Genomic DNA, 26,825 nt, shown 5'->3' with positions numbered 1-26,825 from the left:
ATTCTCTTTCCTGCTTCGCAAATAAATAGAAGTACAGTCTGCTCCATCTTGTTTATTTGTCCAACGTTATACTCCATGTGGGTGTTAGTTACAGACTTTGCAATTTTGGAACATAGCTTTCCCATTGAGTGGCATTGCTATACTTTGATTGTTTTGCCTCTAGTGCAACTGTGATTCTGAGACTGCGGTGATTGCCTGAACCCTTCTGGTGACAGCCAATGGACCTCATCAAGCTTGTATGGCAGGTTTTTTCTGCCTACATTTAGGACCAGGTAATAGCAACCAGGATTGCTTTTACCAGCTATCGAAGCACCACAGCCTCAGAAGCGGATCAATGGGCAGACTTCAGCCTCAAGCACAGTACTATTTCTATTACTTAGGCGAATATTCAATAATGACTGCAACATTATGACCATAATGCATCTAGCCTCCCACGTCCTGAGCATTAAGCTATGAAAGATATCAGAGCCTTTGTTATCTATTTTGCAATATTATATAATATGGGCTTAGCCCATATGAGCTTTTAGTTACATCGTACACCCTTCCTCCTTTTTTGACAAGCATATTTGCCCTGGGCTAGCTATCCCACATTGTCACTGTGGCCAGTTGCGTCCACTGAAGAATAATGAACCCCTTACAATCAAAAGGTGCGCAGTATATTTCAATTCCCTCAAACTGCTGGAAAAACCAAGCGTAAGTTGCTAATTTTGCATCAGGCAATTTCTGCCCCTTTAATGCATAAACAGAATATTTTAATTACTTGTATTTATTTTTTCAGTTTTGTATAGCACAAACATGACATGTTTAACATGATAGCATCTTACATATGAACAGTTACAACTGCATGCAAGCAGTTTACAGAAGCAATGTTTCAAAGTTAAAATCAGGTTTACAATTTATTAGTTAAAATAAAGATTTCATTCAGCTACATAAATGAACTAGTAAAATTGTTCAGAGGTAAATTAATGGAATATGCAATTGTTCTCTATCACCCAGTCTTGGTGATTGTCTGACAATCACCTACAGTAGGTGGTATAAGCTGTAGGACGTGTATTTTCAAAGTGATAACCGCCATTCAGACTACGATTGCATTGAATTGGCATAGTTCAAGTAACCGTCTTGTTGTTGGGATTACTTAACTGGATAGTGCAGCCTCTAGAAATTCACAGAGGAAGATATGGGTAAGATGTACAATATTGGTGCCCTCCTTACTGCCCAGAACCATGACCACTGACGGGCCTGTGCTCCACTGCCGCGAGCAAGAGGGCCCAGCAGCCACTCCGTGTGAGGCCCAGCAGGGCCAAGCACTGCTCCAACAGGTAGTGACTCACAAATCTCCAGCAGCCAATAGTCCAAGCTGGTCCACTCACACTTGGCTGCAGCTCCCACTCCCTCAGCAGGCCATCGACTCACATCAGACATAGCAAATCCTGTAAGGCCGGTGAGCAATCATCCATCGAGATAGAAGTTATTTGTTAAGAGAAACAGACGAGATAGTCTATACGTACCACAAAGACACTTAGTAGCCCATATTTTCCTTGCCTATTGTATTTTTCTCCATTTCAGTGAAGTCTCCAGATATTAAAATTCACTGTGCTTTCCTATGGCCTGTCACAGACCCCATGGTCCTCTTGGAAGTTGAAGAAACTGGTGACCAAAGTTTTGCAGGCAAAAAGTGTGAGCATAATCGTTTATCTGGACAACATGATTCTCATTTAAGAGGAACTGCTGCTTCACCTCCTATGTCTAGTACCTCCTAAGGAACTAGGTTTCGAAATCCATGAGAAAATATCAGTCCTGAACCTGTTAAAGGCAGGTGGAGATTCTGGAGTTCTGCATACATTCTGTGACAGCAAAACTCTGACTAATAGAACAACATATGTAGGCGCTGAGGCAGGCCCTTATTTAGGAGCAGAGCTCCATACAATTTGTGGCGTAGACTGTAGGCATTCTGGTCTCGACGACCCAAGCTATCTTCCGGGCCTTCTCCTTTACAGTGGCCTGCAAGGACTGAGAAATCTTACATCTCCAGAAAGGTCTTTTGAGGTTTTGTGACCTTGGCAAAAGAATCAAAAGTAGATTCAATACAAAAGAGCCCAATGATTTGTTAATGAGTGGCATTATTTCCTGCTGCTTAAACCATGAACTAGGTTTTTGGATCTACTGAGAAAACAGAAAAAAGAAAAACAAAATCCAAAACGTTTCCCATTGCTTGAGAAAGGACCAACTAAAAATATACAATGTATTCATGAAACAAAACCTGAATTAACACACTTCATTACATCTTTTCCAAGATGGCATGTGCCGCAGAAGAAGGTCTTGTGTGCAAAGGAAACACTGGGCCCTATCTCTGCCTAGCGGCGGTATATAGTTACCTTTAGCAATAAACAAACGTAAAACCTGTTTAGGTCCATAATATTACACAGCTAAGTTCAAGACATTCCAAAATCAAAAAATATCAGATTCCGGTGTGGTGAGAACCTAATTTATGTAGATGACCTCCTTACAGAGAATCACAACTTTAATGTCCATTTCAAAAACAGAATATGTGTTGACTGAGCTAAAATGTGCGGGCACTAATTTGCTTTTGCCAGAAGGAAAATGGTGAAGGGGAAATGTGATCAACCTAGGATATGAAGTTAATTGTGATGGACTGCAATGATAAAGACTTGAAGCTTTCTGAATTGTAAAAACACCCGCCCATCTGAACATCTACAACTATTAGGCAAACAATAGTCATGGTATAATTATCCATTCTTTTCTTCTGGTAAACAAGAATAGATAAATCTTTTCTTTGGAGACCTGAATAAGAGTATGCCATATTAGGGATAAACAACTGACTAAGCATAACTCGGTGCCTGCTCCTTCGAGGCAAATAATGAGGTATACCAGCAGTCAATACACACAGACAACTGCATTAGCTAAGTTCTTTAAGAAAATTAAGGGTTGGGCACATAAGTTATTATCCATGAAAATGCAAAGAAAGTAACGCAAGTAGGAACAAATACAACTCTCAAAAGCCTACTAAAGAAATCACCTAGAGAGACAGTGAAACATGATTAGAACTGTAACACAATATAATATGACTGGCGAGCAAGAAACTAATAAATATATACATTTCAGCTGGTTAGGTGGTGTACTTGCAGGATACACCAATTGACACCCACTCTGTCCAAAACAAGAAAAACTCAAAAGTGCACGCGTGACCTGAAGTAGAAGCGGATCAGCAATCTACCAAAATGGAGAAAGAAAACCGGTTTGGTAAACAATTAATTTATCTGCTTATAACAAAACTAAGCACCGACCTTTACTACATGCCTAGACTTCAAGCACAGGGCAATAAAATGCATGATCAGAGGCTATGTTTGATAAAAGACTGAAGATAAGAGGTTACCTAAGGGAAAATCTCAGGGTGATTAAAACCATGATATTTACCAGCATCAGTATATAGTAAAGCTAATTAACTCAGATACGTGTTCAAAATAGAAGGACAAGAATTTGCATCTGAAAATTGATCTGTTATGAAGAGGTCTCGGAACTCGGATTAGCCCAACTAGTCACCACAGCACTTTACGTAAGTATTATGTTACCCTTGCAGTCATACTATGGTTTGTAAGACCACCATTTGCTAGGAGTCATTTTCAATCTGAAAGCACATCTGCAGTCGTCAGCCTACTTCGTGAAAAAATGTGAGCTAACCCCGACGGTAGAAAAAAAGTCAGACTGATGACCACAAAAGTCCCAAGGGGGAGGATGCTGATAATTATTGACAAATGTCCATAAACTGTCAGTCCCAGCATACTGTGGAGACTGCAGTTTCTTTCAACAGTCGGTATCAATTGTGAATGCAAGAGTTTATGGGCTGGCACTGTGCTAACAGACTGGCCTCGTTAAAGGGACAACTACGCATTCATTAATAGCCTATTATTGTGATAATCTTCCAACAAGCTGCTTAGTTACAGCAACAATTGATAACAGCAGAAAGGGTCAAGCTCTCCTACTTCATGTTGCTAATCAGGGCAGGGCAGACAGTTATATTCTCCCTACTTTGAATGTTTTTTACACTTCAGTAGGCCGCAGTTATAATTTGTCTTGATCTACACATCCTCTTTAGAGGAGAGTGACCCTCCACGTGCAGGTGCTCTCTGGAATGCACTATAAGTTCGTTTTTGCTTTCTCTACGGTGGCAAGTCTTTAATGTAAACTCATTTACATAGACTTTAGCTCAAGAAATTCCAATACCTCTTGAGCAACTATCTTGTCTCAGGTCTGCTTCTAGGAGTAAAATATGTAGATTGATCACCGAAACCCCCAACGAAAGGGGTCCTCACCCAACATGCAATGCAGTAGCAGTTATATAAGTGATAGTGGGACATTTGATTTGTTGGATGATGAACACTGTATTTTTTAGTCTAAATGCTTAATTATTGAAAATAAAAATATTGTACATTGAATACTTACTAGAGTAATAAAAAAAACGTTGCGAATCTGAAGTCTGTAGTTGATTAAAGCTCTGTACTGAAGGCCTCACACTAATAATGATGGTGTGCAACCCAAAGCATTTATGGTATGGGGGTGGGGGGGGGATTTCTGTAAAACGCTCAAATCAAGGTAAAGTATTCATAAAAAAAAGAGAGTGCAACACACAAAGGGGTCTAATTATGATGAACTTTTTTCAATTAGAAAATGACTGTCTTGAACGGCTGTGATCGTTTCAACACCAACGTTTGTAGGTGGAAATCTGGCACCTTGTCAAAACCTGTGAAAGTAAGATAGTGAAGGATTGGGGTCAAGATATAGTGTTGGGTCAGATTTAGGGGAAAGGCCCGGGTACGGTTATTGGAAGTACACCAAGATATTGTGATTTTATGGGGCACAGGAGGAGTCCTGACAGCCTTTGGTGTGGTCTTCCCCAAACCTTTTGCCTTATCTCCTATTTGCTGAAATTCGTTTTTGTTGGCTTTAGGACTCAGTGCACTCTACCACTGCTAACTAGTGTTAAGAGTGCTAATGCTTACTCCTTTAAACATAGCTTTGGCCTCTAATGCTTTTTCCCTGAGCGCAAGATTAGAAGACATTCTGAATGCATCAGTCTAGTCATCAGACTCCACCTTTAAACGGTTTTACATTAAACCAGTAATAGATGCGGATGTATTAGAGGCAAGTAAACTTTGAACAAGCTAATCCTGGTCTTTGGTCCTGAAACAGATTATAAAATGTCCTAGCTTTCGTGAAGGAAAGTTTACACTCCGTTAAGGACACAGAGATAAGGATGTTCCTATCCCAATGATTTAAAGAGTATCATTTTCCCACCCTGAGGATAGGGAGTACTGCTAATGGACATGATCAGTAATCATGTATATGGTCAGCTCACTAATCCGGTTGACTTTATTGATTGGCAGTATCTTGTAAAAGTACATCATTGAATTTGATGTTTGCCGCAATTCACAGCTCATATGTTAACTTATTTCTACAGATTTATCTTAAAAATATCAGAAATAATGTTGGTCTCTTATCTCTTCAGAAAATAAACAAACATTTGCAATGCAACAGGTCTCGCATTTACACGAGTTTAAGCTATTGACATTGTAAATGACAATGCCTTTTATTTATATTTTCGTTTTTGAAATATAAATAAAACGCATTGTCCTTTACAATGCCAATAGCTTAAAATCGCTTAAATGCGAGACCTATTGCATTGCAAATGGTTTTTGGGAGGCACGGGGAGATTAAGGGATTTGCCCAGATTCACAAGACGTGGACGCGACCCCAAGGCTCGAACCTTGCCTTGGTTTCCAACACAAAAGTCGGCTGTCTAGCCGTCAGACCACATACTCTCCCCGAGCTTTCAGTGAATATGTGTACATACACACAGGTAGTCGAATGGTAGATTCATTCTGGCTTGATTCCCGGTTGCTTGGGGGGGGGGGGGGGGGGGGAGGGGGGGGGGCTTTGGTGAAAATCAAAAAGATAATTTAAGTTCAAATTAACGAGTCTACGTGATTAAATTATCGGAAGGATGCTACAGAAAAATCGGACAACGGCATGTAAAAGCCCACAGCCAATCAGCACTTCCAAATTCTGTGAAGCGCGCTAGGATTGGCTTAGGTGCAGTCTTTGCTCCAATCCCATGTCACGTAACACATTACGATCCGTACCTAGACGACTTCTAGATTACGTTCAGCCGTGGGATTGGTAGTTATGCGACCCGGAAGTACTGACATTATGGCTGACATCCGTTAACAGATCAACAAGGGATATCTGGCTGAATATGCGGAAAGTCCATGTAGGATACGGACAGATGATCACCTTATTTGGTATGTGTCTCACGAATGTGTGTTTCCTTGTCCCAGCTCCTTTCTCACGTAAAGTGATTCTGTGTAATCGACCTCAAAAGTTCTTCACTGTGATATAAGCAGTGGATATTATGCACCGCCACGTACAGTGCCGTTATATTTAATTTAATATGGTCACTACGTTTACACCAAGGAAGCGATCTGTGCTGCTCACAAAGAAAGCTAGTTTTGTTTATGTTTTGCCTACCTGGCGATTTGTGCAGACTAATGGACGCTGCTTACTACTCATGCAATGTGTGGTTCTCTCATTCATGAGAAAGCAAGATTATGAGAAGTATCGTCATTGGTTCATCTTTTCTTTCCAATGGTTGCCTTGTTTTCTGTGAAGTCTTTCTTGCCATGTCGTGCGGCATCATATCGCTAAAAAACGTAACGCCATGAGCATCATGAGCATATTTAAAGTAAAGAAGGGCCAACATCCTATTATTCGTTACATTCACATACCTGCAAACTTGCACGGTGCCACCGTGCGACACACGATATGGACTCCCTTCACCCGGTGAGGAGCAGATATCACAAGGTGGCAGGGAAAATGAGGCTTTGAACTGCCGATGTCCATTAAAGGGTATGAAAACACCCCAGGACATCGGCACCAGCCTTAGTAAGCGTTTTTTAGGTCTCGCTGAGCCCTGTGCATGCGCTGCCTCGGAGAGACATTTTTTATGTGGCTTTTTTAAGTGCTGCTGGCTGGCCTAGCGCTTGCGTGCAGGTGAGCATGCACGCGCGCTGCCGCCATGCGCTAGGCCAGCCAGCAGCACTCCGGAACGCCATTAGCGTGTCATTGCGGTCACTTTCGCTTTCACAGCGATCGCGATGACTTTCGTAGCATTGGCCGCACGCGCGCACACAACTCCTGCTTCTCCCCCTCCCCATTACGCGTCTTGCGGCCCGCGCGCAGTCAATGCTTGTTTCTCGTTCAGCTATGAACAAATGTTTTGAGTAAACTTCATGTTCAACCTCAGGAGGTGTAAATTAGTGACTTTATCGCAACATTCCATGTTTGTGATGAAAGTTGCAGAAAGTGCACTGTATCTCTGAAGTGCAAGTTCGACTTTAACTATCTATTTAAAATAACTGAATGCATTCATGCCAACTTGAAGAACAATCTCTCCGTGTGCCGAGGTCTCGTGCCAAGAAGTACCTACGAAGCACTTTTTAACCCCACCCCGCCCCCAAGCCACTACTCCCAAAAAAACGCTTACTAAGGCTGGTGCCGATGTCCTGGGGTGTTTTCATACCCTTTAATGGACATCGGCAGTTCAAAGCCTCGTTTTCCCTGCCACCTTGGGATATCTGCTCCTCACCGGGTGAAGGGAGTCCATATCGTGTGTCGCACGGTGGCACCTTGCAAGTATGCAGGTAACGAATAATAGGATGTTGGCCCTTCTTTACTTTAAATATGCTCATGATGCTCAGTGGCTTGGGGGCGGGGTGGGGTTAAAAAGTGCTTCATAGGTACTTCTTGGCACGAGACCCCGTCCCGCGGCACACGGAGAGATTGTTCTTCAAGTTGGCATGAATGCATTCAGTTATTTTAAATAGATAGTTAAAGTCGAACTTGCACTTTAGAGATACAGTACACTTTCTGCAACTTTCATCACAAAAGTGGAATGTTGCGATAAAGTCACTAATTTACACCTCCTGAGGTTGAACATGAAGTTTACTCAAAACATTTGTTCATACCTGAATGAGAAACAAGCATTGGCCGCGCGCGGGGCCACGAGACGCGATATGGAGAGGGGGAGAAGTGGGAGTTGTGTGCGCGCGCAGACAATGCTACGAAAGTCATCGCGATCACGATCGCTGTGAAAGCGAAAGTGATCGCGATGACACGCTAATGGCGTTCCAGAGTGCTGCTGGCTGGCCTAGCGCATGGCGGCAAAACATGTGCATGCTCACGTGCACGCAAGCGCTAGGCCAGCCAGCAGCACTTAAAAAAGCCATATAAAAAATGTCTCTCCGAGCCAGCGCATGCGCTGGGCTCAGCGAGACCTAAAAACAGGATTACAAGACATTCACAGATTTGGCTTTGCTGCACAAAAAAAGAGGGGGCTACATGAGGCTACAAACACTGATTTAGGATGGGGACTGCTCTGTGATTGGCTAATATAATTCTATGCCTTTCTGTGGTATTTATGGGAGAGTTCTTTTTCTTTCTATGGCTGCTGGAGAAATAAAAGTGGAGAAAGCACAGCCTAATCGTCCCCTCCAGGTCCTTAATCAAATTGAAACTTTCCTTCATGACACCTAGAAAATTTTATATCGGCAATCCCAAGGCACGCTTAATGTTGCAAAGCTTGCCTCAGAGTTGCAAATCTGAAAAGAAAGCAGCCTAGCCAGAGGTCAAGCTCCGTGGGCCAACCCATAAGTGCAGCCAGACTCTGGGAGCTGTTTACAAACCCAGGCGGACAGCCGAAGGTCATGTGCCACAGAAGTTGTGATTTGGGTGCAAGGCCTGACCACAAACCAGTACCTTCAATAACAACAAGAGAGGGAGCGAATAAATGTTCTAGAACACTTGTTCCCAAAAACAACTGTGGCAATAATAACGGGGTATCTGTTCCTGTGGTACTGCATCTCAGGTCAGAGATGTGGTAGAGGAGGAGTCTTCCTTATTAGGAAGTAGTGCCCTCACACACTCGTAAGGGTGTCATCCTTCATCATCAAGCTTAGCTCCTCATGGGGTCGGCACTGCAATACCCCACAGGCCCCGCAAGAGGGCTCTTTAGCCAAGATCTCTGAATAAAAACAAGCCGTGATGGTGAGTGCGGGTGTGTGGGAGATAAGTGAAGTTGTGAGTTAAAACTACCCAAGGGTTACTACAAAGTTATATTTAATCATGGGTCCCCTGGGTAAAGATAAAAGGAGTGTGTAGATTGTTTACTTCTAGTTGTGAAGAAAAGCAATTTATCATGGTGTTTCATCAGGACCAAAAGGAGAGAATCCCTACCCGTAGTCAGGTTAATGGGGTGGTGGGGGGTGGGGGAGGTTATGTTTTGGCATCCAGTAATTGCCAAAAAGATGGAGGTAAGTCACAGAGGTGCCCGACTATCAATTAACCAAAATGGGGTCTCAACATCCAACATGAAAGAAAAGACAGTCTATATTAGTACTTATTTGTACGCACCCATAGCAATTGACAGGAGCTACGTGATAGCAATATTATGTTGCAAAATCGAAACATGCTCGAAGAGCAATACAAAGCTCCTGTGTTGTAGTGTGTCACACATCCCGTAAAATAAGGAGAGTGACTAGGCAGCAGAAATGATGATAAAAAAAACACAGCAATTGACAGACACACACACGTAAAAAACACAAAGAAGTAGACCAAAATAAGGGCAGGGATATGATTTTACCCTCCAAATAGGAATATTGTGCACAATGGGTCACAGCAGAGGAACGAGACAGTGCTGCAGCAAATTTTTCTGAAGAGGTAAATGTAAGGAAAACAGTCAAAAGGTAGGCAGGCGTTTTTGTGGAATCAGAACGAGCCGCTTGGGGATCATAGTACTTACATGGATCGTCAAGGTGTGTAACACGTTAACCCATGCTTCCTTCTGCTTGCCCAGAGGAGAGTGAGGTACGGGCCGATCACAGTTAAGTAAACCGAGACGGGCTCAGCTGAGAGCAATCTCGTCAATTCTGGACGTGCCTGTCAGCACGTCGTGGGGGGTCACATGAGCCTAAGTGAGGCAACCACGATGTTGGCGGATGTCGGAGGTAGCCATATTGGCAGCGGTTAGAAGTTAGAATGAGATGCCTAGCCACAGAGATAGACTAACCCCCCCCCCCCCACAAATGGGTGTAATATAGTCGAAGAGAAGGACACAGACCAGTACCTGCACTCGCCCCCACTGCAAGTTGGATGCAGGCACTGCTGCTGCGCATGGCTGAAGACAGTGCTATGTGATAGTTGGCCACCCTCTGCTGCGAGTTGAAAGCAGGGCCTACCCCCATCATATGGAAGTGAGAGTTGGCCATAGGGCGTGACCTCAGGCCAAGACCTACTCCCAACCCCCGGCTGCACATGTCCAGAGGCCATGTGCCCTTGTAGTCAGCCAACCACCCACTGCTGCAGATTAGCCCACTCAACAAGGCTGCTCCCAACCCCTGCTGCCCACAGCCAAAGGATGTGTGCAGCGGGGGTTAGTCACATGACCAAAGGCAAATAAGTACATCATTTAAAAATTGAATTTACTGGAAATTAAACACAGTAAAATCTTGGTTATGGCTCAAACATTATTTGTCAATTATGGTTACGAACACAAACGTCAAAACACCAATTTTCCAATGTTATAGAAACATAGTAAAGAACAATCACAACAGCAACTTGGCAGTTAGCAAAGGTTATGGTGTGTGTTGTGCATATTCGTAAAAGTGATGAATTTCAGTGGTTTGTTGCATTTGGGTCAGAATCACAACTCAAGCCCTAAAGTAACCAAAACGTGTTCCCCCTTCATGAACAGTCTTCTCATAAATGATGTCACTTCAGATGTTGCAGTGATCTTATCAATGATATCATGGAACATGTCATGAGTGATGTAATATGGGAGGTAATCAGTAGTGAATGGCGACGGCACAAGTTATAGTTATTACAGATAACTATAACTGGTGAATTTCAGTGGTTTTGTTAGTTTTAAAAAAAAGTATATTTTAACTGACATTTTCACCCAAATATAACACACTTTTAACCTTTGTATTTTTCCGGAGACTTTCTAAGGTTTTTTTAATGCAAAGTAAGGGATTTTACCATACCCAACTATTACATCACTTTAGCCTTTAGTTTTTTCCATGCATTTCTAGGGTTTTTTTAATGTAAAGGAAGTTTTTATTATCATACGCAACGCCAACCCCCACCCGAGCACAGTGTAGGTTTGGCGGCAGGGCTTAGCTCAGCCTTCAACCCCTCCACGGGCAGCCAACACCCCAGCCGTGTGTGGTGATGCTTTGGCCGCAGGCCCTGGCCTGCGACAAGGCCCTGTAACCCCCCCCCCCCCCCCCCCATGTGCCCAACTCCTGCCGTGCGCAGCGGGGGGATGAGAGGGGTGTTGATTGCAGGCACCCAAATCCCCAGGAGTGAGTACGCCAGACTGTGTGATATTTCAATATAAATGGATGTTGTTTTAGGTATCACTAAACAAAAATGGGGTAACCATGTATTCCTCAGAACCTGGGTATCATATGGTACGTTAAACTATGGTTCTGTCGGATGAAATTTTATGCTGAATCAATAAAATCTGAAATTGCATAAATGCTCATACGCGACTAATCAACACAATCTGAAATTGTACAAACGCTCATCAATTACAATTGAACATAGGCATGTCTCGGAAAACATGTAGGCCCAGACAAAGCAATTATTAAATAAATGCCATGTATTCATAGTACTTTCATGACAATATATGATTGAATCCAATAATCAGGTGCTTCATAAGTGCTGAGTGAGGCAGGTGCTCGTACAGGGCACAAAAAATGACTCAACATATGTGTAAAAACAACCAATTTCAGATTCTTTCAGTAAACCCATCTGTTGTCTCCCAATCTATATTCTCTCTGCAGTGGGTGAAATAGTCATATGTCCATAGATGCCCAAAAAGGAGAAATGACAAATGCAGGCGATATCTTGAATCATCAACATTTGGGCCCTCCTAAGAAGCGAGTGATTCCTTTACATCTATAAAGTTTTCAATAGGCCTCAATATGGAACAATCAGCCTATAAAAAATGTATAGTGTCCAGCCCCATATGTAAACAATAGGTACACAATCCTTTTGAATTCATAACAAGCCACAACTGAGAGCTTTGGAGTTGAGGCTATTTCAATTCAATTCAATAATGGCTTTATTCTGAAGTATATTAACAACCATAAAAGCACATACAATATTACATCAAACATTTCATAAAAACAGATCAAGCAACAGATTAAAAAATTAAAACAAGCAATATATATTAAAATAATTTTAGGACAACATAGACCTTTGAGCTTGCACAGCAAATTTTAAAAAGCCTCAACATACAAAACAATTTCAGCATTGGATAGGGTCAGTAAAAGTCTAAGTGCAGGCCTACATTGTTCAATACTTTGAAAATACTTTTTCTAAACCGGGATTAAAAACAATTGTGTATACCTTACATAAAATTTACAAAAAAAAGGTGAAATGGAGCTTTGACTGACCTCAAAGATTGTCACAGGGACATAGTACAACCTCTAAATTATTAATAAAGCGCTGGGAGAAACACAACAGGCATTTAACCGTATCGAATCTAAAGTAAAATATCAAGGATCATTCCCATTTACTCCGTGCCTGCCAAATATACTCAGAAGAATAAAATATAGTTCACAAACTCCAATATATCAAGATACATTTGGCTTCACTGACATTTCCATTACACGCTGTGACTGTTTGTGGTCATAAAGTGCTTGTGCTACTATCATTTTATCTATGCCAATACAAGATGAGGGTTCAGTAAAAACAGATTCCATTCCAATTTTGCAATATTCAGCTTTCACATAGGTCAACCAAGGAAGAAGTAAACCCTTATTCAAAGAAAGACAATCCAAAATGATGTCTTCCGTTAGCCCAGCTTCGGCATTCCTCCAAATTGCAAGGCACACGACAACAGGGCGAGCCCTGATCGATCATCAGCTAGGTAAAGTAGACTAAGCTCTCTGTGACAGATATAGTGTGAGACAGAAATTGACAAGAGTTTTCTGCACAATTGTTTTTCCTTGCACTGGATAGCCTTGCAATTAGAAAAACCCCACACCTTTGTGCCATACATGGCAATGAGTATAGATTGCGCATTGTAAATTTGCATAAGAGGCTTAAGGGAGCCATCTCCCGCAGGTTGGGGAGGCTACAGAAAGAACCATTAGCGATTGCAAATTTCATATTGCAGTGCACAGTATTAGCCGACCAAGACCCGAGCCGAAAAGAATCACACAGAGATATGGAAAAGTACCTGTGTGGTTGCAGTGCTGAGAGCCAATCAACATGTATAGCACAGGAATAACCTTCAGTCTGCAAGACATAATATGAGATTTTGTAAAGTTTGTCTGCAGATCGAGTGAGGCCATGAAGTCCACAATAGCATGCACTAGATGACGCAGTGCCCTGGGATTGCGTGCCATGAGCACTGCGTCATTGGCATATATCAATGTCGGTAGTGGCTTCCCCTTAATGTTTGGTGACTACACTTAAAGATGAAGCTCATTAATATAAGGAACAAATCAAAGGGGAGCCAATGCACACCCTTGTCTTACTCCCCAGTGTATGGCTACATCTCCAGATACCGCACCATGCACACTAATACGGACCATTGTCCTCCTATCACTGTGTGGATATGCCAAAACATTGGACTAAGTTAATATCCAGGCCTCAATCGATAAGCATAGACCATAATTGTGACCGAATTACACAGTGGAAGACTGATAAGAGATCCATAAATGCTAGATAAAAAAAAAAATTTTTTTTTTAGGAACCATATACTTTCCTAAAACCAGGTTCAAATTGAGGCAATGCTCCATAGTTCCCACTTTGCCCCGTACTGACAGGGGTATAGCACAGACTCATCGTCAGCCCACTATCTAATCCGGTTATAAATTGTTCTCCCCAGAATTTTAACAGCGGTATCAATTAAAGAAATAGGGCGATAGTAGTTTGGAGCTGATCTGTCTACTTTCTTAACTAGCATTTGCAATGTAATAAGTCTCGCATTTGCGAGAGTTTAAGCTATTGGCATTGTAAATTACAACGCCTTTTATTTATCTGTTTTGAAAACCCACACAAACAAAAGGCATTGTTACTTACAATGCCAATAGCTCAATCTTCAGCAAATGCGAGACCTATTGCATTGCAAATGCTTGATATGTGAAGGAGGCAGACAGAGTGACGGAAATATACGCAGGCAACAGTAAATGAAAAAAAGTATACAACAGGGAGGAGAACGGGGGACCAGCAACACCCTACTCTAGGTGTCATGGGTGATAGTTGATTCTCCCGGAAGCAAGGAATGTTATATCTGCAGCTCACCCTAATAGTAACAAAGTCCCCAAAAGTTGCCAGCAGTTTGCTGGTGCTACTATGGGAGACCTCACTGGCATTTCATCAGATTTAGGACTGTTAGTCTTTAAACTCTTTCCTATTATCAGCACTCGTCCTTTCTTCCTTTTCAGCTTGAGGTATGTGCACGGATCTACAGACACCAGTGGAAATGTGGCAATGATGTGGCTGAAACTAAATTTGGGTCGGCCACACAGCGGGATCCATACGTTGGCGACCAGTGTATGATTTCACTATTAGAGCTGCATCAGAGGGAACTATACCACTGGTCCTGCAGTGTGTGTACTGCGTGGCAGACTGGTTCAGATTTGCCAAAAATTGATCTTATTTGTATGTTTTTTGTAGCATCCAAATCACGATAGAATTGTTTGCCCCAGAGTTAAAACCCCTATTAGAATTTGTCCGTTATTTAGCTATTGCCTGTAACGAAACGCTCTACTGCCAGGTATTTTACAGGAGTTTAACAGACTTGGTTGGTGCTGGCAGCACCGGAGGGGACACTTTCTGTTGCCAGCCCATTAGTAAAGTATTGGCCTTTTCTTTGTTCTAGGCAAGAAGGAAGTAAGCAGGTGGCAATGTGTTGGCATCATAATCACAAATACTTGTTACATACCATTGTAGGGCACTAATCTCTTCTGTTGAATGCAGTTTTGTGCAGATAAACAAGACACATGCCTTCCCTGCTATGGGAAGGGGGATACCTTTGTCTCTCTGATTGTCGAAAATTATTTTTATTTGCCAAATCTAAAGATTTTTATAATTTAGGTGATTTACATTTGGGCAACTAGAGAGGTAAACGGTTCTCCAAATTTAACCCCTTCCATGCCCATGACGGAACGGTTCCGTCATGAGCATCGGTTGCGCTGTGCTCATGACGGAACCGTTCCGTCATGGCCCCGCCCGCGCTCGAACCCTTCAGCACCGCGGGGGAATTCCCGCCGCGCTGAAGGGGTTAAAGGATACTTGCCCTTTTCTGCACTTCCTGCAGTTACATTGTTAAGATCAAAGGGTCATGCGGCAAGTTTGATTCAGTGAAGTCAGGGCTTTAATTTGGATAAAACAACTGGGGAAGCTGTCAAAGGGGTGTGGCCGATGCACTTTAGGGCGTAGTTTTAAACACAAAGCTAAAAATCTGTACTTAGCATAGGGTGTCGCCCGACTGGTACTTTACTGCTTCTGTCACTGCATCCAGATAAATAATAAAAGTAACATTACACCTACAACAAGCTAGGACTACTGGCTTTTTCAATAGTTGCTAGTTGCATAGGAAAAAAGCAACAACTACGGCTTTGTTGTATACAATATTGAAAATGCTTAAGTTCTGACATGTTGAGACTGTGAAAGAACTACAAGTAGTCTCTTCGAAGTTACATCAAAGGCAGTGAAGGGTGGGACTGCTGCAGAGTTAAAGACTTTTTGTTCACCTGAGAGTGAGGGAAAACATGGACAGTCCGATAAGGGCAGGTCTCATCACCTGCGTTTCATAACTGCCAGTGCTGAGCGCCGGCAAGACCCGGCCCACTTAATAGCCCTGAATGAAGAGTTTACAAAACAAGCATTAAAAATGCAATAGGTCTCGCCTTTTATTAAGTTAAAGCCATTTGCTTTGCTATACAATACCATTAGCAAAGCAAATGGCTTTAACTTAATCACAGGCGAGACCTCTTGCATTTTCAATGCTTGTTAATTGTAGTCCCTATTTATTCAACCTCTCATTCTCCAGGTCTTTTTTTATTCTTTTCCATCCTTTTTAGTCGCCCTTTCTTTTCCTTTTTTTCTAATTTTTAATAAAATCTGCTCTTTCCATCCTTCATTTTCTTTTTTTACCCTCTAGTTCTCACTCAGGTTTTTAAATTTCCATTTACGATCCAGTCACCTCCCATTTTGTTTTCTATCAATCGTGTTCTTTTTTATATAGATTTACATAGCGCGAACTCAACCCGAATGTATCAGAGCACTTTTACATGAGCCTGAAGTGCGGCTCAAGAAACAGCAGGCGCAGCTAAAAACTTTAACGTTTTAAAGACAACTTCCAGAAATGATGTTTAAAATGTGGCCGTTAGAAAAGCAATAGCGGAAAACGAATTTCGGTGTCAATGCAGTCTGCTAAACTACTCGACTGGACATGTGGTCGTCCTAATCCGACAGCTTTCTTCGTGCACAGGGACCCCTCCCCTCCCTAACCCACTTTAGTATAATATAAAGTGGGGATCGCCTACCTGCCCCAGTGGCCAGGAGCTTTGGGCTTCTCTGCGCTTAATACCAAGGACCCAGCCAAATGCGACTTCCAACCGTGCATACTTCCGTGGAAGTCAATGTTTAGCGAGCCTGCACTTCCCTTCCCAGAATGCAAGGCGCTTCGCCCTGAAAAAGCAGCACCGCGTAAATGTGTTTCACGTGACATGTGACAGGATCACTCGACAGCTCTGAGGTCAAACGTATGGCTGGGGACAGATGAGTTCCCTCCGCCCCTCACCAGCCACCCCGTCCAAGCTTCATACTTCAGTCTCGCTGCCCGCGCAGATCCCATTAATCCCCAGTGTGGCTGCGCCCAGGCGCGTACAATGGATGCCAGAGCTTTGCTGCTGGCGTGGCACTTTCCTGCTCGGCTGTGGCCTTCTGATATGCTGACCAACTGCTGACAGGGTGCTCTTAGCCCCTGGGGCCAGAGGGAGGGACCCAGCACAGGTAGGGTAGAGGGAGCTAGATTTTGCGGGGGTCCCGGAAGGGTGGGCAGGGACAGACCCTGTCAGAGGGAGGCGAGTGAAGATGGCAGCGATTTAAAGGGTCAGATCCCCAGTGGATGGCTGACGCATGGGGGCCTGTAGCGCAGAGGTCATGGGGGATGGGGTAGCGACAAAGAACGGAAGAGTCTTTAAGGAGCTTTAGGGTCAGGAGGAACCTCCTGGGTGGGGGAAGGGAACAGAAAAGGATTAGCAGATGCTTCCATGGCACAGGGAATACGGAGTTTGTGTTTATGGAACGAATGCATTTTGGTAGCTGTGGTTATGATCTGTTTCAGTGAACCAAATTGAAGTAATACACCCAGAAAAAAAAACACTCGCCATGACGTTTTTCGTTCGTACACTTTTCTCTTTTAGAGCCGTCCCAGTTGGACTGGCTCACCTGACTTCCTTTTGTGCTAAAAGGTTTCTTATCTTTATGGGGCCATGTGTTTGGCCCCATAAAGATAACAAACCTTTTACGCCAGCAGTAAGTCGGGGCAGCCAGTCCAACTGGGACGGCTCTAAAAGAGAAATGTGTACGTCACTGGAAGCTCTTTACCAATGGCTGGCCACCGTTTACCATAAACGGTGACGCCAGCCAATGGAAAAGAGGGGTGGGGCTTAAACCCCGCAAGTGAAAGCTACCCAAAAACATAAAATCTCGCCAGCGAGACTGCGCATGTCTGAGCAGCCTACGCCAGGCGAGACCTAAAAATAGGAGCATATTGCCTCATAAGTACCTACCCCAAAGATGCCATTACCAAACTATAGATGACTTCCAATTGTCATAATATTAATAATCATGAGGCGGGCGTGGTTTTTACAGTCAGTAAGGGATGGTATGAGCAGGTGTTGTTGCAGATCGTGTACTGTGCACTCTCTGGCAATCTAGGTTTGGCTTTCTAATATTAAACTTTGTTTCTTCAAGGTCTTTCTTTCTGTTGGAAGCATGCAGCAAATTACTTGTGATCATATCCCCTAAACACAGTGCACCAAGACACAGACAGCACTTTTGATTCATTTTCCTGCCTTCGGGTTCAGAGCGGTTTCCAGCGTGCTGAGCAGAAAAATTGAACACTGGAGCTGTATGGAAAACAGTAACCCTGTCCTGGAGCCACAGATGCTGCAGGACAACATTCTCAACTTCATTTTTTTATCGAGGATTTAGAGAGCAGAGTTTATAAGGTTTACTTACTGGGATGAAGGTTGCAGTAAATAATCTCTTTGAACTCTGTCAGATTATTAATACGATTTGTAATACTGGATACCTTTGGTCGGCCCTTCATAGGGTCTGTAATTTATGTTCATTGCGAGGCCACAGTGAAGGTAAGTAATGTATAACACTTTTCAACGCTGGAGGGCTGTTCTGCACTGGTAAGATACACAAGTAGGCACACTATAAATTAATCTAACAAAAGCCGAAAAGTGGAGAAAAAAAAAGCAATGTGGCGCTGTGAGTGCCAGCAGTTGGTCATGAGTAAGGACTCACAGCAGGGACTGGATCACGACATTCCTTCTCTTAAGATGTGCGGCGGCCATGATGTAATGTTTTATAAGAAAAAAATGGAGTTGGCGAGTTGCGCACAAGACGAACTACCGCCGTGATTTAAATGTTTTAAATTTTAAAAAATATCAAAACGAGTTGGGCGAGCTGCGCACAATAAGACGGGCAGCCGACATGAAGCAATCTAAAAACAAATGTTTTTAAAAGAGTAGGGCGAGCTGCGCACAACAAGACGTGGGCGGCCATGATTCAATGTACATATATATATATTTTTTTAAAATTTAAAGACGCATGGCTGCCATGATGAAAAAAAAACCAATTTGCGCGAGCAGCGCGGCCCGTCCTGCGAGTGGTGCTTTTGTGAAAGCACAGCAAATAGCAAAAATAAAAAGAGCCTGCCATTGCTAAAGCTGGCGTCCCACAACTGCTCTTTCTTTAGATTAATTAAGCAAAGAGTTCTCCAAAAGGGCTAATGCAAGCTCTACAGTAAGGACACAGTAAAAGGCCCAGTCCTGATGGTGGTGCCCTTGCTCACTTTGCCATTGGATTCAAGCTAGCCTGTCTGATATTGGGCGTTACCCGGAAACCGGTCCCAGGATGCTGGATTCCGGTTCAGGGAAGACTTTGCTTCGCAGTTCGGGCTAGACTGTTCCCATGAGGAACAGGGTTAAGACTGATCTGCATATGGCTGGGTCTGAACTGGGGTGGCGAAGTGAGCTATAGAACGATGACGGATTAAACCCAGATCTGTGATAGAGGGCGAGTTTCTAAAATGATTCAGTGCTCCATCCATCATCTCCGGTTTGCTTTGCTCTAATTATAGACATAAAGAATTGATCAGGGTCCCATATTCTCCATGCCACCCTCAAGTTGTTGGTTGAGGGTTGTAGATTGCAAGCTCAAACATCCACCCTAAACCTGTCCTTCAAACAGATAGATAATGAAATCTCAATAGGGTTGTGATCTCTGAAGGTGGAAAGGACCACTGAGCCATGAGCAGGTATGTCCTCCAGACTGCGGGCAACAAAAATATAATCAATTATGGAGGAACTACCTTTACCACTAAAAGTGGAAATTGTGCACTCACTCAACCTGACAATCTCTAAAGCATTAACAAGGACAAACTGAGTAAGAAAAAAAAGCCAACTCCACACTATGGATTACTACTGGCAATCAAATGAGCACAAGTCATCATCCTACATGTTACATTCAACCGAGGGAGGCGGACATTGAAATCCCCCACCAAGCGAAGATATGTGGTGTGCCGAATCATCTAATATTTAGAAATAAAACAAAATAGTGGAGGAAACGCATTTGGAGTCCCAGTAAAATTATTATTTTAACCATTCACAATATGCAAGATCACCCCAGTGATTATCACTATTGCTTGAAAGCTACAATCCGCAGTGTGGTATCTGCTCCCAGCTTGCTGCTCAGCCAGTGGATGGTGTAGAATGTTAGTATGAGTGTATGATGTCATAGAGTGTTGTATGCGTGCATGAATGTCAGTTGAGAGTAGGGCTGAGCAGCAAGGAGGCTGCTCCTGTTGGGGTTCTTTACTTTGTTCCGTTCTTCCTTCATCTGTACCTTACTTCATTTATTTGTTACCTAATAAACTACAAGAAGATACAATCAGAATCAGGACCATTCTTCCGTTACAACACTGGCGACGATCTGAAGAACCTACATGTGTTCCTAAAGGACTACTGAAATTTAAAGCAACTCCAAGGTACGAGCATCTTGTAACTACTATTGAATTTGAAAACCTTCTGGCATCCTGCTAACTTTGAAGCTTTCTGGCACCCTACAAACCAACAGTGACCTCCCACCGGTCGCCCTCAACACCTATGTGCCAGTCTCTGCTTCAATTCTGCTTGGTATCTGCTTACTGTAACCTGCCCGAGAGTGTTCCTCCTATTTACGCGCATGAAGCCTTTCTATACTGCTTTTACTGCTGCCTTGGAGCACTATGCTACTACCTTGTGAATGCACTTTTTGAAACCAGCATTGCTGTCTACCTGCTCCTTCTGCTATTTGCCGTCCTGATGCCAACCTTCCTTCCTCTCTTCTGATTCCTGCTCACAGCTGACTCCACTGGGGTTGCTGCAAGGATATATAGCGTTCGTGAGCAAAGATTGAAACCCAGCTGTTTCTCCTAACTGCAACTGCTGTCCGCTATACGTTGTGTCAACCAAGGAATTTGGTTACTTTTTTTTATTTATTTTTATTGTGTTTTGCCTGCCTGCCGCAACTAGGTTGGGACTATTCCACCCGTTTGTGAAGAGAAGAGTAACATATTTAATATGAGCTGCTTGTTTTACGAACTGAAGGCTTAAATTAACTGCTAATTTCCCTAATGTGCTTCACTTCGGCTGACCCATTTTAACTGATTAATACAACTAAAGGACGAGGTCATCAGCACACGCATGCTTTCATTTGTTGGAGATGAAGGTTTACGGTGTTTGGAACATTAGCTGTGAGTACTTAGTTCTTTTTTCTTGGTTGTGCCTGGCCTCCTGTACGCGCCTTTCCTTGGCAGTTGAACCGCTTCTGTCATATTTTCAAATACTGCTCGAACGCACAGTCTCTCGTGCTCTCACTGACATTTCTGCTGCCTCCGTTTTCTCATGACGTCTCCTGCATTCAGAGCTGCATTCCTTCCTCTATATTCCAGCATGCATCGACGTGCCTGGAGCAACCCGGCGCGCCATCGCGCTGTGTGCCTCCATTTTGTCTGGCACCACTGGAGCTCCTTGATCAGCAATTGTGCTGCCAACCATTGCCAACCACGTTTTCAAGCAATTGGCAAACTCGTCACTCGTCCTCAACTCCACATGAAGCACTACCAGTTCCTTGCTGGGGCCAATGCTGAGGGGTTTCCAGCTTGTGATCGACATTTTAATGTAATTTCAGTCTTCTTGCCAGTTGGTTGGACCAAAAATTTTCATCGTCATAACATCATAAGTACAGCATTTGCAGTTTCATTAACCACGTAACAGCGCCATCTAGCGGTTATCTAGCATCACTGCATCTGTTCTAGGAAAAAAGTTCATGTGTTTGAGTTTACTTCAAACTGTTGTTTATTGCTCGACGAGGTCTTCGTTGGTCAACTTTCCACTAAATCCATGGCAAGGTACTGTTCCATTCTATTTGGGCATCAGTGGCTTACTACGATGAATACGGTGACCACTTAATTTGTTTTATCTCATTTTTTTTTTTGGAACCTTGCTTAAAGTTTAAATGTTATCATTTCTCATATGAACCACTTTGCCATCTTGCACTTCTTTGTGTTTCAGAATTTTACCGGTACTGTTCCATTCTATTTGGGCATCAGCTGCTCACTGCGATGACTACGGTGACCACTTTATTTGTTTTATCTTATTATTTTTTGGGGAACTTTGCTTTAAGTTTTAAAGATATATCATTTTTGTTATGAATCATTTTTCCAACATGCATTCATTGTGTTCTCGCATTTTACGCTGACATATATTGTCACATATTGTTAGTACTTATTTTACATTATGTTACAGTACTTGAGAGGGCCAGTATTTACATGACTTAGTGCATCTGTTTTAATAGCCTACTGGCTGTATACCTTACTTTCTCAATTTCTTGTGGGAGAATCTTCTTTGTTCCTATTAGTATTATTGCAATGTTACTTGATTTAAAAATTCCATATGAATTCCTTATTGATATCTACCAGCGATTTTTGCTCATATGTTATGTGACTTGTCAGGTCACTTACACTGTTACACATTACGGTATGTTACCTTGCCATGTTTCGTGACTTGTCAGGTCGCCTACTCTGTTATGCATTGTGTTACCTCACTTTACATGTGCCATAGCTTCCTGTTTGTGATTCGTCACTCACAATGTTTCTTACATACATTAGAGGTTTACATTACTTTACGTTGCATTACCTTACAGTGCCTTCCTTTAAGGCATAGGTTATGTATGTAATTGTGTTGTAATAGCCTATGTTATGTTTCTTAATTCTTGTATCTTATCTACATATTCTTGTTCTTGGGATCTATGACACTGTATATTCATCTTACATGGTACCTGTACGTTGATTTTACATTGTATCACTTTACTATTTTACTATTCTCATGTGTATTTTCTAATTCAAAATGAGTTTTCCTTACACGTCTCTTATACATTTTGAGAGTGTTTTTCTTGTCTTTGACCAGCACGGTCTGTTTTTCTTTTGCTGTTTCTTCTTGCCATCTTCATTCTGGTATGGCCAACTGGTAGTTTGATGGTGATTCGTAGCATAAAATTCCTTTTAGTTATGTGTGTTTCCTCTCTATTGCTACGCTATTGTTGTCTTCCGTACTTTGTTAGTATCTCCTTAGCTTGTTGACATTTCCTACTTTTCTTCTTCTTTTGCTCTTCCTACACATTATTTCTTTGTTCTTCTATTAAAGGGGGAAGATGGGTGTGGGTTATTTGGATATTCCTGTTATTCTTTGTCGAGGTATTCATTGCCCCTTTCTTCCTTATTTATGTGTTTATGTTCTCATTGTTAGTCTGCAAATTAATTCCATTGCTTTATTGCAGAATCCTCTATCATAATAATTGCAATAGGTTCTAATTTAGTTACTTATGTTTATTGACATTCTGACTGCTTGCTTCTTCCCTGTAATGTTGTTATTATGCTTATTCCTTGCATTTTCAATTTTTGTGTTTTTATTAAAGAGGGAAGAAGTGTGGTATCTGCTCCCAGCTTGCTGCTCAGCCAGTGGATGGTGTAGAATGTTAGTATGAGTGTATGATGTCATAGAGTGTTGTATGCGTGCATGAATGTCAGTTGAGGGTAGGGCTGAGCAGCAAGGAGGCTGCTTCTGTTGGGGTTCTTTACTTTGTTCCATTCTTCCTTCATCTGTACCTTACTTCATTTATTTGTTACCTAATAAGCTACATGAAGATACCATCAGAATCCGGACCATTCTTCCGTTACAACACGCAGTCACCAGTAATCTAGCATGTCCCCAGTAATCTAGCATGTCCCCTTAGGGCAACCCTTATCCATATTGTCAATCCCCCTGAAGCACGGAAAAAAATATGTAAACAATAGATACACGATCCTTTCGAATTCATCACAGGCCACAACAAAGCTTTGGAGTTGGGGGTAAAGGCAGTGCAACTCACAAAACCTCTGAGTGGATTAAAAAGGGTTCAGAACACATGGTCATCCAACCCTTGACCTCTCTGTAGAGCAGACAGAACAATTCAGGTTGTAATTGTGATCCTGGGCAAATGGTTATGAATGAGGTACACAGCTGTCAAAATACTAACAAGGCGAAAGTACAAAACTGTGCCTACAAGTGAATTGGTGCGTTGTGTTTGGGGGGGTCGAAGTGAAAGAGACGAGAGAAAGTGCATCCAGGAGAGTGTGAAGAGAGGATGCTGAAAAGAAATGAGGTAAAACAAATGTCGATGGACAAGATATGGAGAGAAATAGGGCATCCAGATATAACAGAGTGAACATAACGGTGTGGGACCATTTTTTTCTTTCATATTAAAAGCATTATAAACTGAAATTACGCCAACCTAGATTCTGCTTACAGTGTCCTCCATCTTGCACCAATGTCGCAATATGTCGCATGACGACTAATGCTGGCCTTCGTGTTCTAAATAAAGCATTGAGAGAGTCCACACTAATAAACAGAGTGTTCACTGAGTCCCAGAGACTTCCCCCAGGTCTCAGTAAAGTTTAATTCACAGCCTGACAATTACAAAATTGAAACATTTTCAACATTATTTACAAAATCTTTTTTGATGCTCATTTAAGTATTTAATAAGCATTGACACAGCCAACAGTCCTGCCTGGTTTTAGATATGTATCACTTGTTGTGTTACATAGCTTAATGCAATAACAGAAAGCTAAGAGGTACCGGTCCGGTGGAACATTATTGGAATCACTAAAATGTTGTTTACTGTTTTTTTTAAAGACACAGCCCTTTTAGGAACCCCTTAATCCCGCCCTCCCACGCACACACACTTTTCATCACACTTAAAGCCCTGGTCCTCATACATACTACAAAATACATTTAGATACTTGCACCCATAGGCTCAAGGTGTCTTTAACACGCGTTGACCTCAACAGCTGTGTCCGTGATATCCCTCACATTTACGGGATTCGTCCCATGTGCTTTACTCTGTACGCTCCCCATTATGCTCTCCCAAGAAGCTCACTCTGTACCACTCCTTACATGAACAAATTGCCTCCACCTGTCCTGCAACCTCCAGTATCCCATGTCCCACCGCCCCGTCACACTACTCGCGATGCGCTCTACTCACTTTCATCCGCAGCAGATTCTTGGAGAGCTTCCCAGTCACTTCCGCAGCCATGTTAAGAAAATATTCTTCCAATAACTAGACCTCACAATATCGGAACCTAATCAACGGAATATTCCACACCAGTTTAACACAGTGACCACCTGTGCACTACTTTTGACAGTCCAAGGAAGAAACCTCTCGGATGTCATCCATAGCGGTTTGTTTAAACGGATATGATTTGTCCGTAATGTTAACATTTCCGGGTCGCCTTAACAACCAATCCGACAGCTCAATACATTCTGAGCTCGGTCTGTGGGCAGGCCTATCTGCTAATTTGCAGGTGACCTACGATGGTAGAGTTTGATCCAATCCAATCCTAGCGCGTTATACAGAATCCGCAGTGCTGAATGGCTGGTAAATAAACACGCATGGGCATTTGACCGATCCGTTCTCCTATGGGTCAGCGGGTTCGCCAGCCTTGGCGAGCTGAACATCCGGCTGAGGTGGACGGTCTAGTCGCGCACTGGGCAATGAGTGACATTCTGTCTGTGGCCGGGTAGGCGTCCTAGGCTGCTCGCCTCCTACCCAGAGGCAGGAAGGTCCGAGTAATAGGTCCCCAGTTGATGCGATTGAGGAGTCGTCGGACGAGGGCGTTGAATCGGCCTCTCTCTTATTGGTGGTTGCCAAGACCGCATAGAGACTGGGAAATGCACCCACCGTTTCTCTGAATTTGTAACTAACCTGAAGCTTTTCATGTGCTATGCCAAACGATTTCAGTTTATATTGTCAGCCGTTCAGTATTGAATATGGCTAGTCTTCTCAAAGACTCGTAAATAACCTCGGTGTTGCCCGTGCTGCGTTTGATTTTCAAGATGAATCGGGTAGATGTGTGAGCGAAACTAGGGTGACCTACTGGCATGGCTGCTGTTGTGTGGCCCTAGCCCACATGCTGCTAAATAACTGACACAGACAGGGGGGTGGGATTAGTTAATCAATTGGCCATGAGCACTTGCACCCGGGCCCTTTTATTAACAGGCTCCCGTCACTCGTGACGCCTGTGGTGGATGGGTGTGGGGTGCATGTGTGTCCACTACCCCCAAGGGAGTTTTTTTCTTTTTGCAGATTTATGTAGCGCTAATTCGACCCGAAGGTATTGAAGCGATTTACATGAGCACCGGTTAAGTTACACAAGGACACATTCAGGCACGGGGAGATCAAGTGATTTGCCCATAATCACAGGATGTGGACGCGACCCCGGGGCGTGGACCTTGGTTTCCAGCACCAAAGTCGGGGTTTGGACCTTGGTTTCCAGCACCAACGTCGGCAATCTAGCCGGCGGACCACATGCTCTCCACTCTGTGTCAGCTGAGACACTAGAAGTACACAACATTCCTCCCAAATTTTAATGAAAACAATCAATAGCCTAACCTGTAGGGGTAAAAAACATTCAACTAAACACCAGAGGGTCCATCAGCCTCACGAGTCGGACAGCGGGAATACAGCAGATATGGGGCTGGTGACTGAGTGCAGCAGGACACTCTTCGCTGGCAATCGTAATTAAACCTGAGTCGTTCAGGACACGACTGATGGCTTGGAGACGTCAGCTGCATCCCAGCAGCATACCGATGAAAACATGTCTTTAGTTCCGATGTTGCTCCACTCCGCAGATGTTCAAGAAGGTCTGTGGTTGGGGGGGTTCTAACAGTTCAATAAGACAGGGTGCGTCAAAACCATGGTTGGAGTACATGGTGAAAGTTCACAAAGGTGTTGCTGAATCGACTGAAGTCTCTGTTAGACTACTTTTCTGTATCCAGTAACCCGTTGGTGGGGCAAGGTCTCGTCCAACTCTCCTGCCTGGGGAGGCCCTTGGTCGGGGTTACCACGGGACTGTGTGT

At 43.1% G+C, this 26,825-nt stretch overlaps 1 protein-coding gene across 1 annotated transcript in view; it reads right to left on the bottom strand.

Moving 5' to 3' along the window:
* The window catches only part of MPHOSPH6 (M-phase phosphoprotein 6), a 99,596-nt gene extending 74,420 nt beyond the window's left edge, over positions 1–25,176 (bottom strand). The window contains exon 1 of the mRNA XM_085637434.1: positions 24,952–25,176. Coding sequence (XP_085493560.1) covers positions 24,952–25,002 — 51 coding nt within the window. The 5' untranslated portion in view covers positions 25,003–25,176. The remainder of the gene's footprint in view (positions 1–24,951) is intronic.
* Positions 25,177–26,825: the final 1,649 nt, after the last annotated feature.

This window comes from Triturus cristatus, chromosome 12, assembly GCF_964204655.1.
Source record: "Triturus cristatus chromosome 12, aTriCri1.1, whole genome shotgun sequence".
In the NCBI taxonomy this organism is placed as follows: domain Eukaryota; kingdom Metazoa; phylum Chordata; class Amphibia; order Caudata; family Salamandridae; genus Triturus; species Triturus cristatus.
This window is presented reverse-complemented; position numbering and strand designations above follow the sequence as displayed.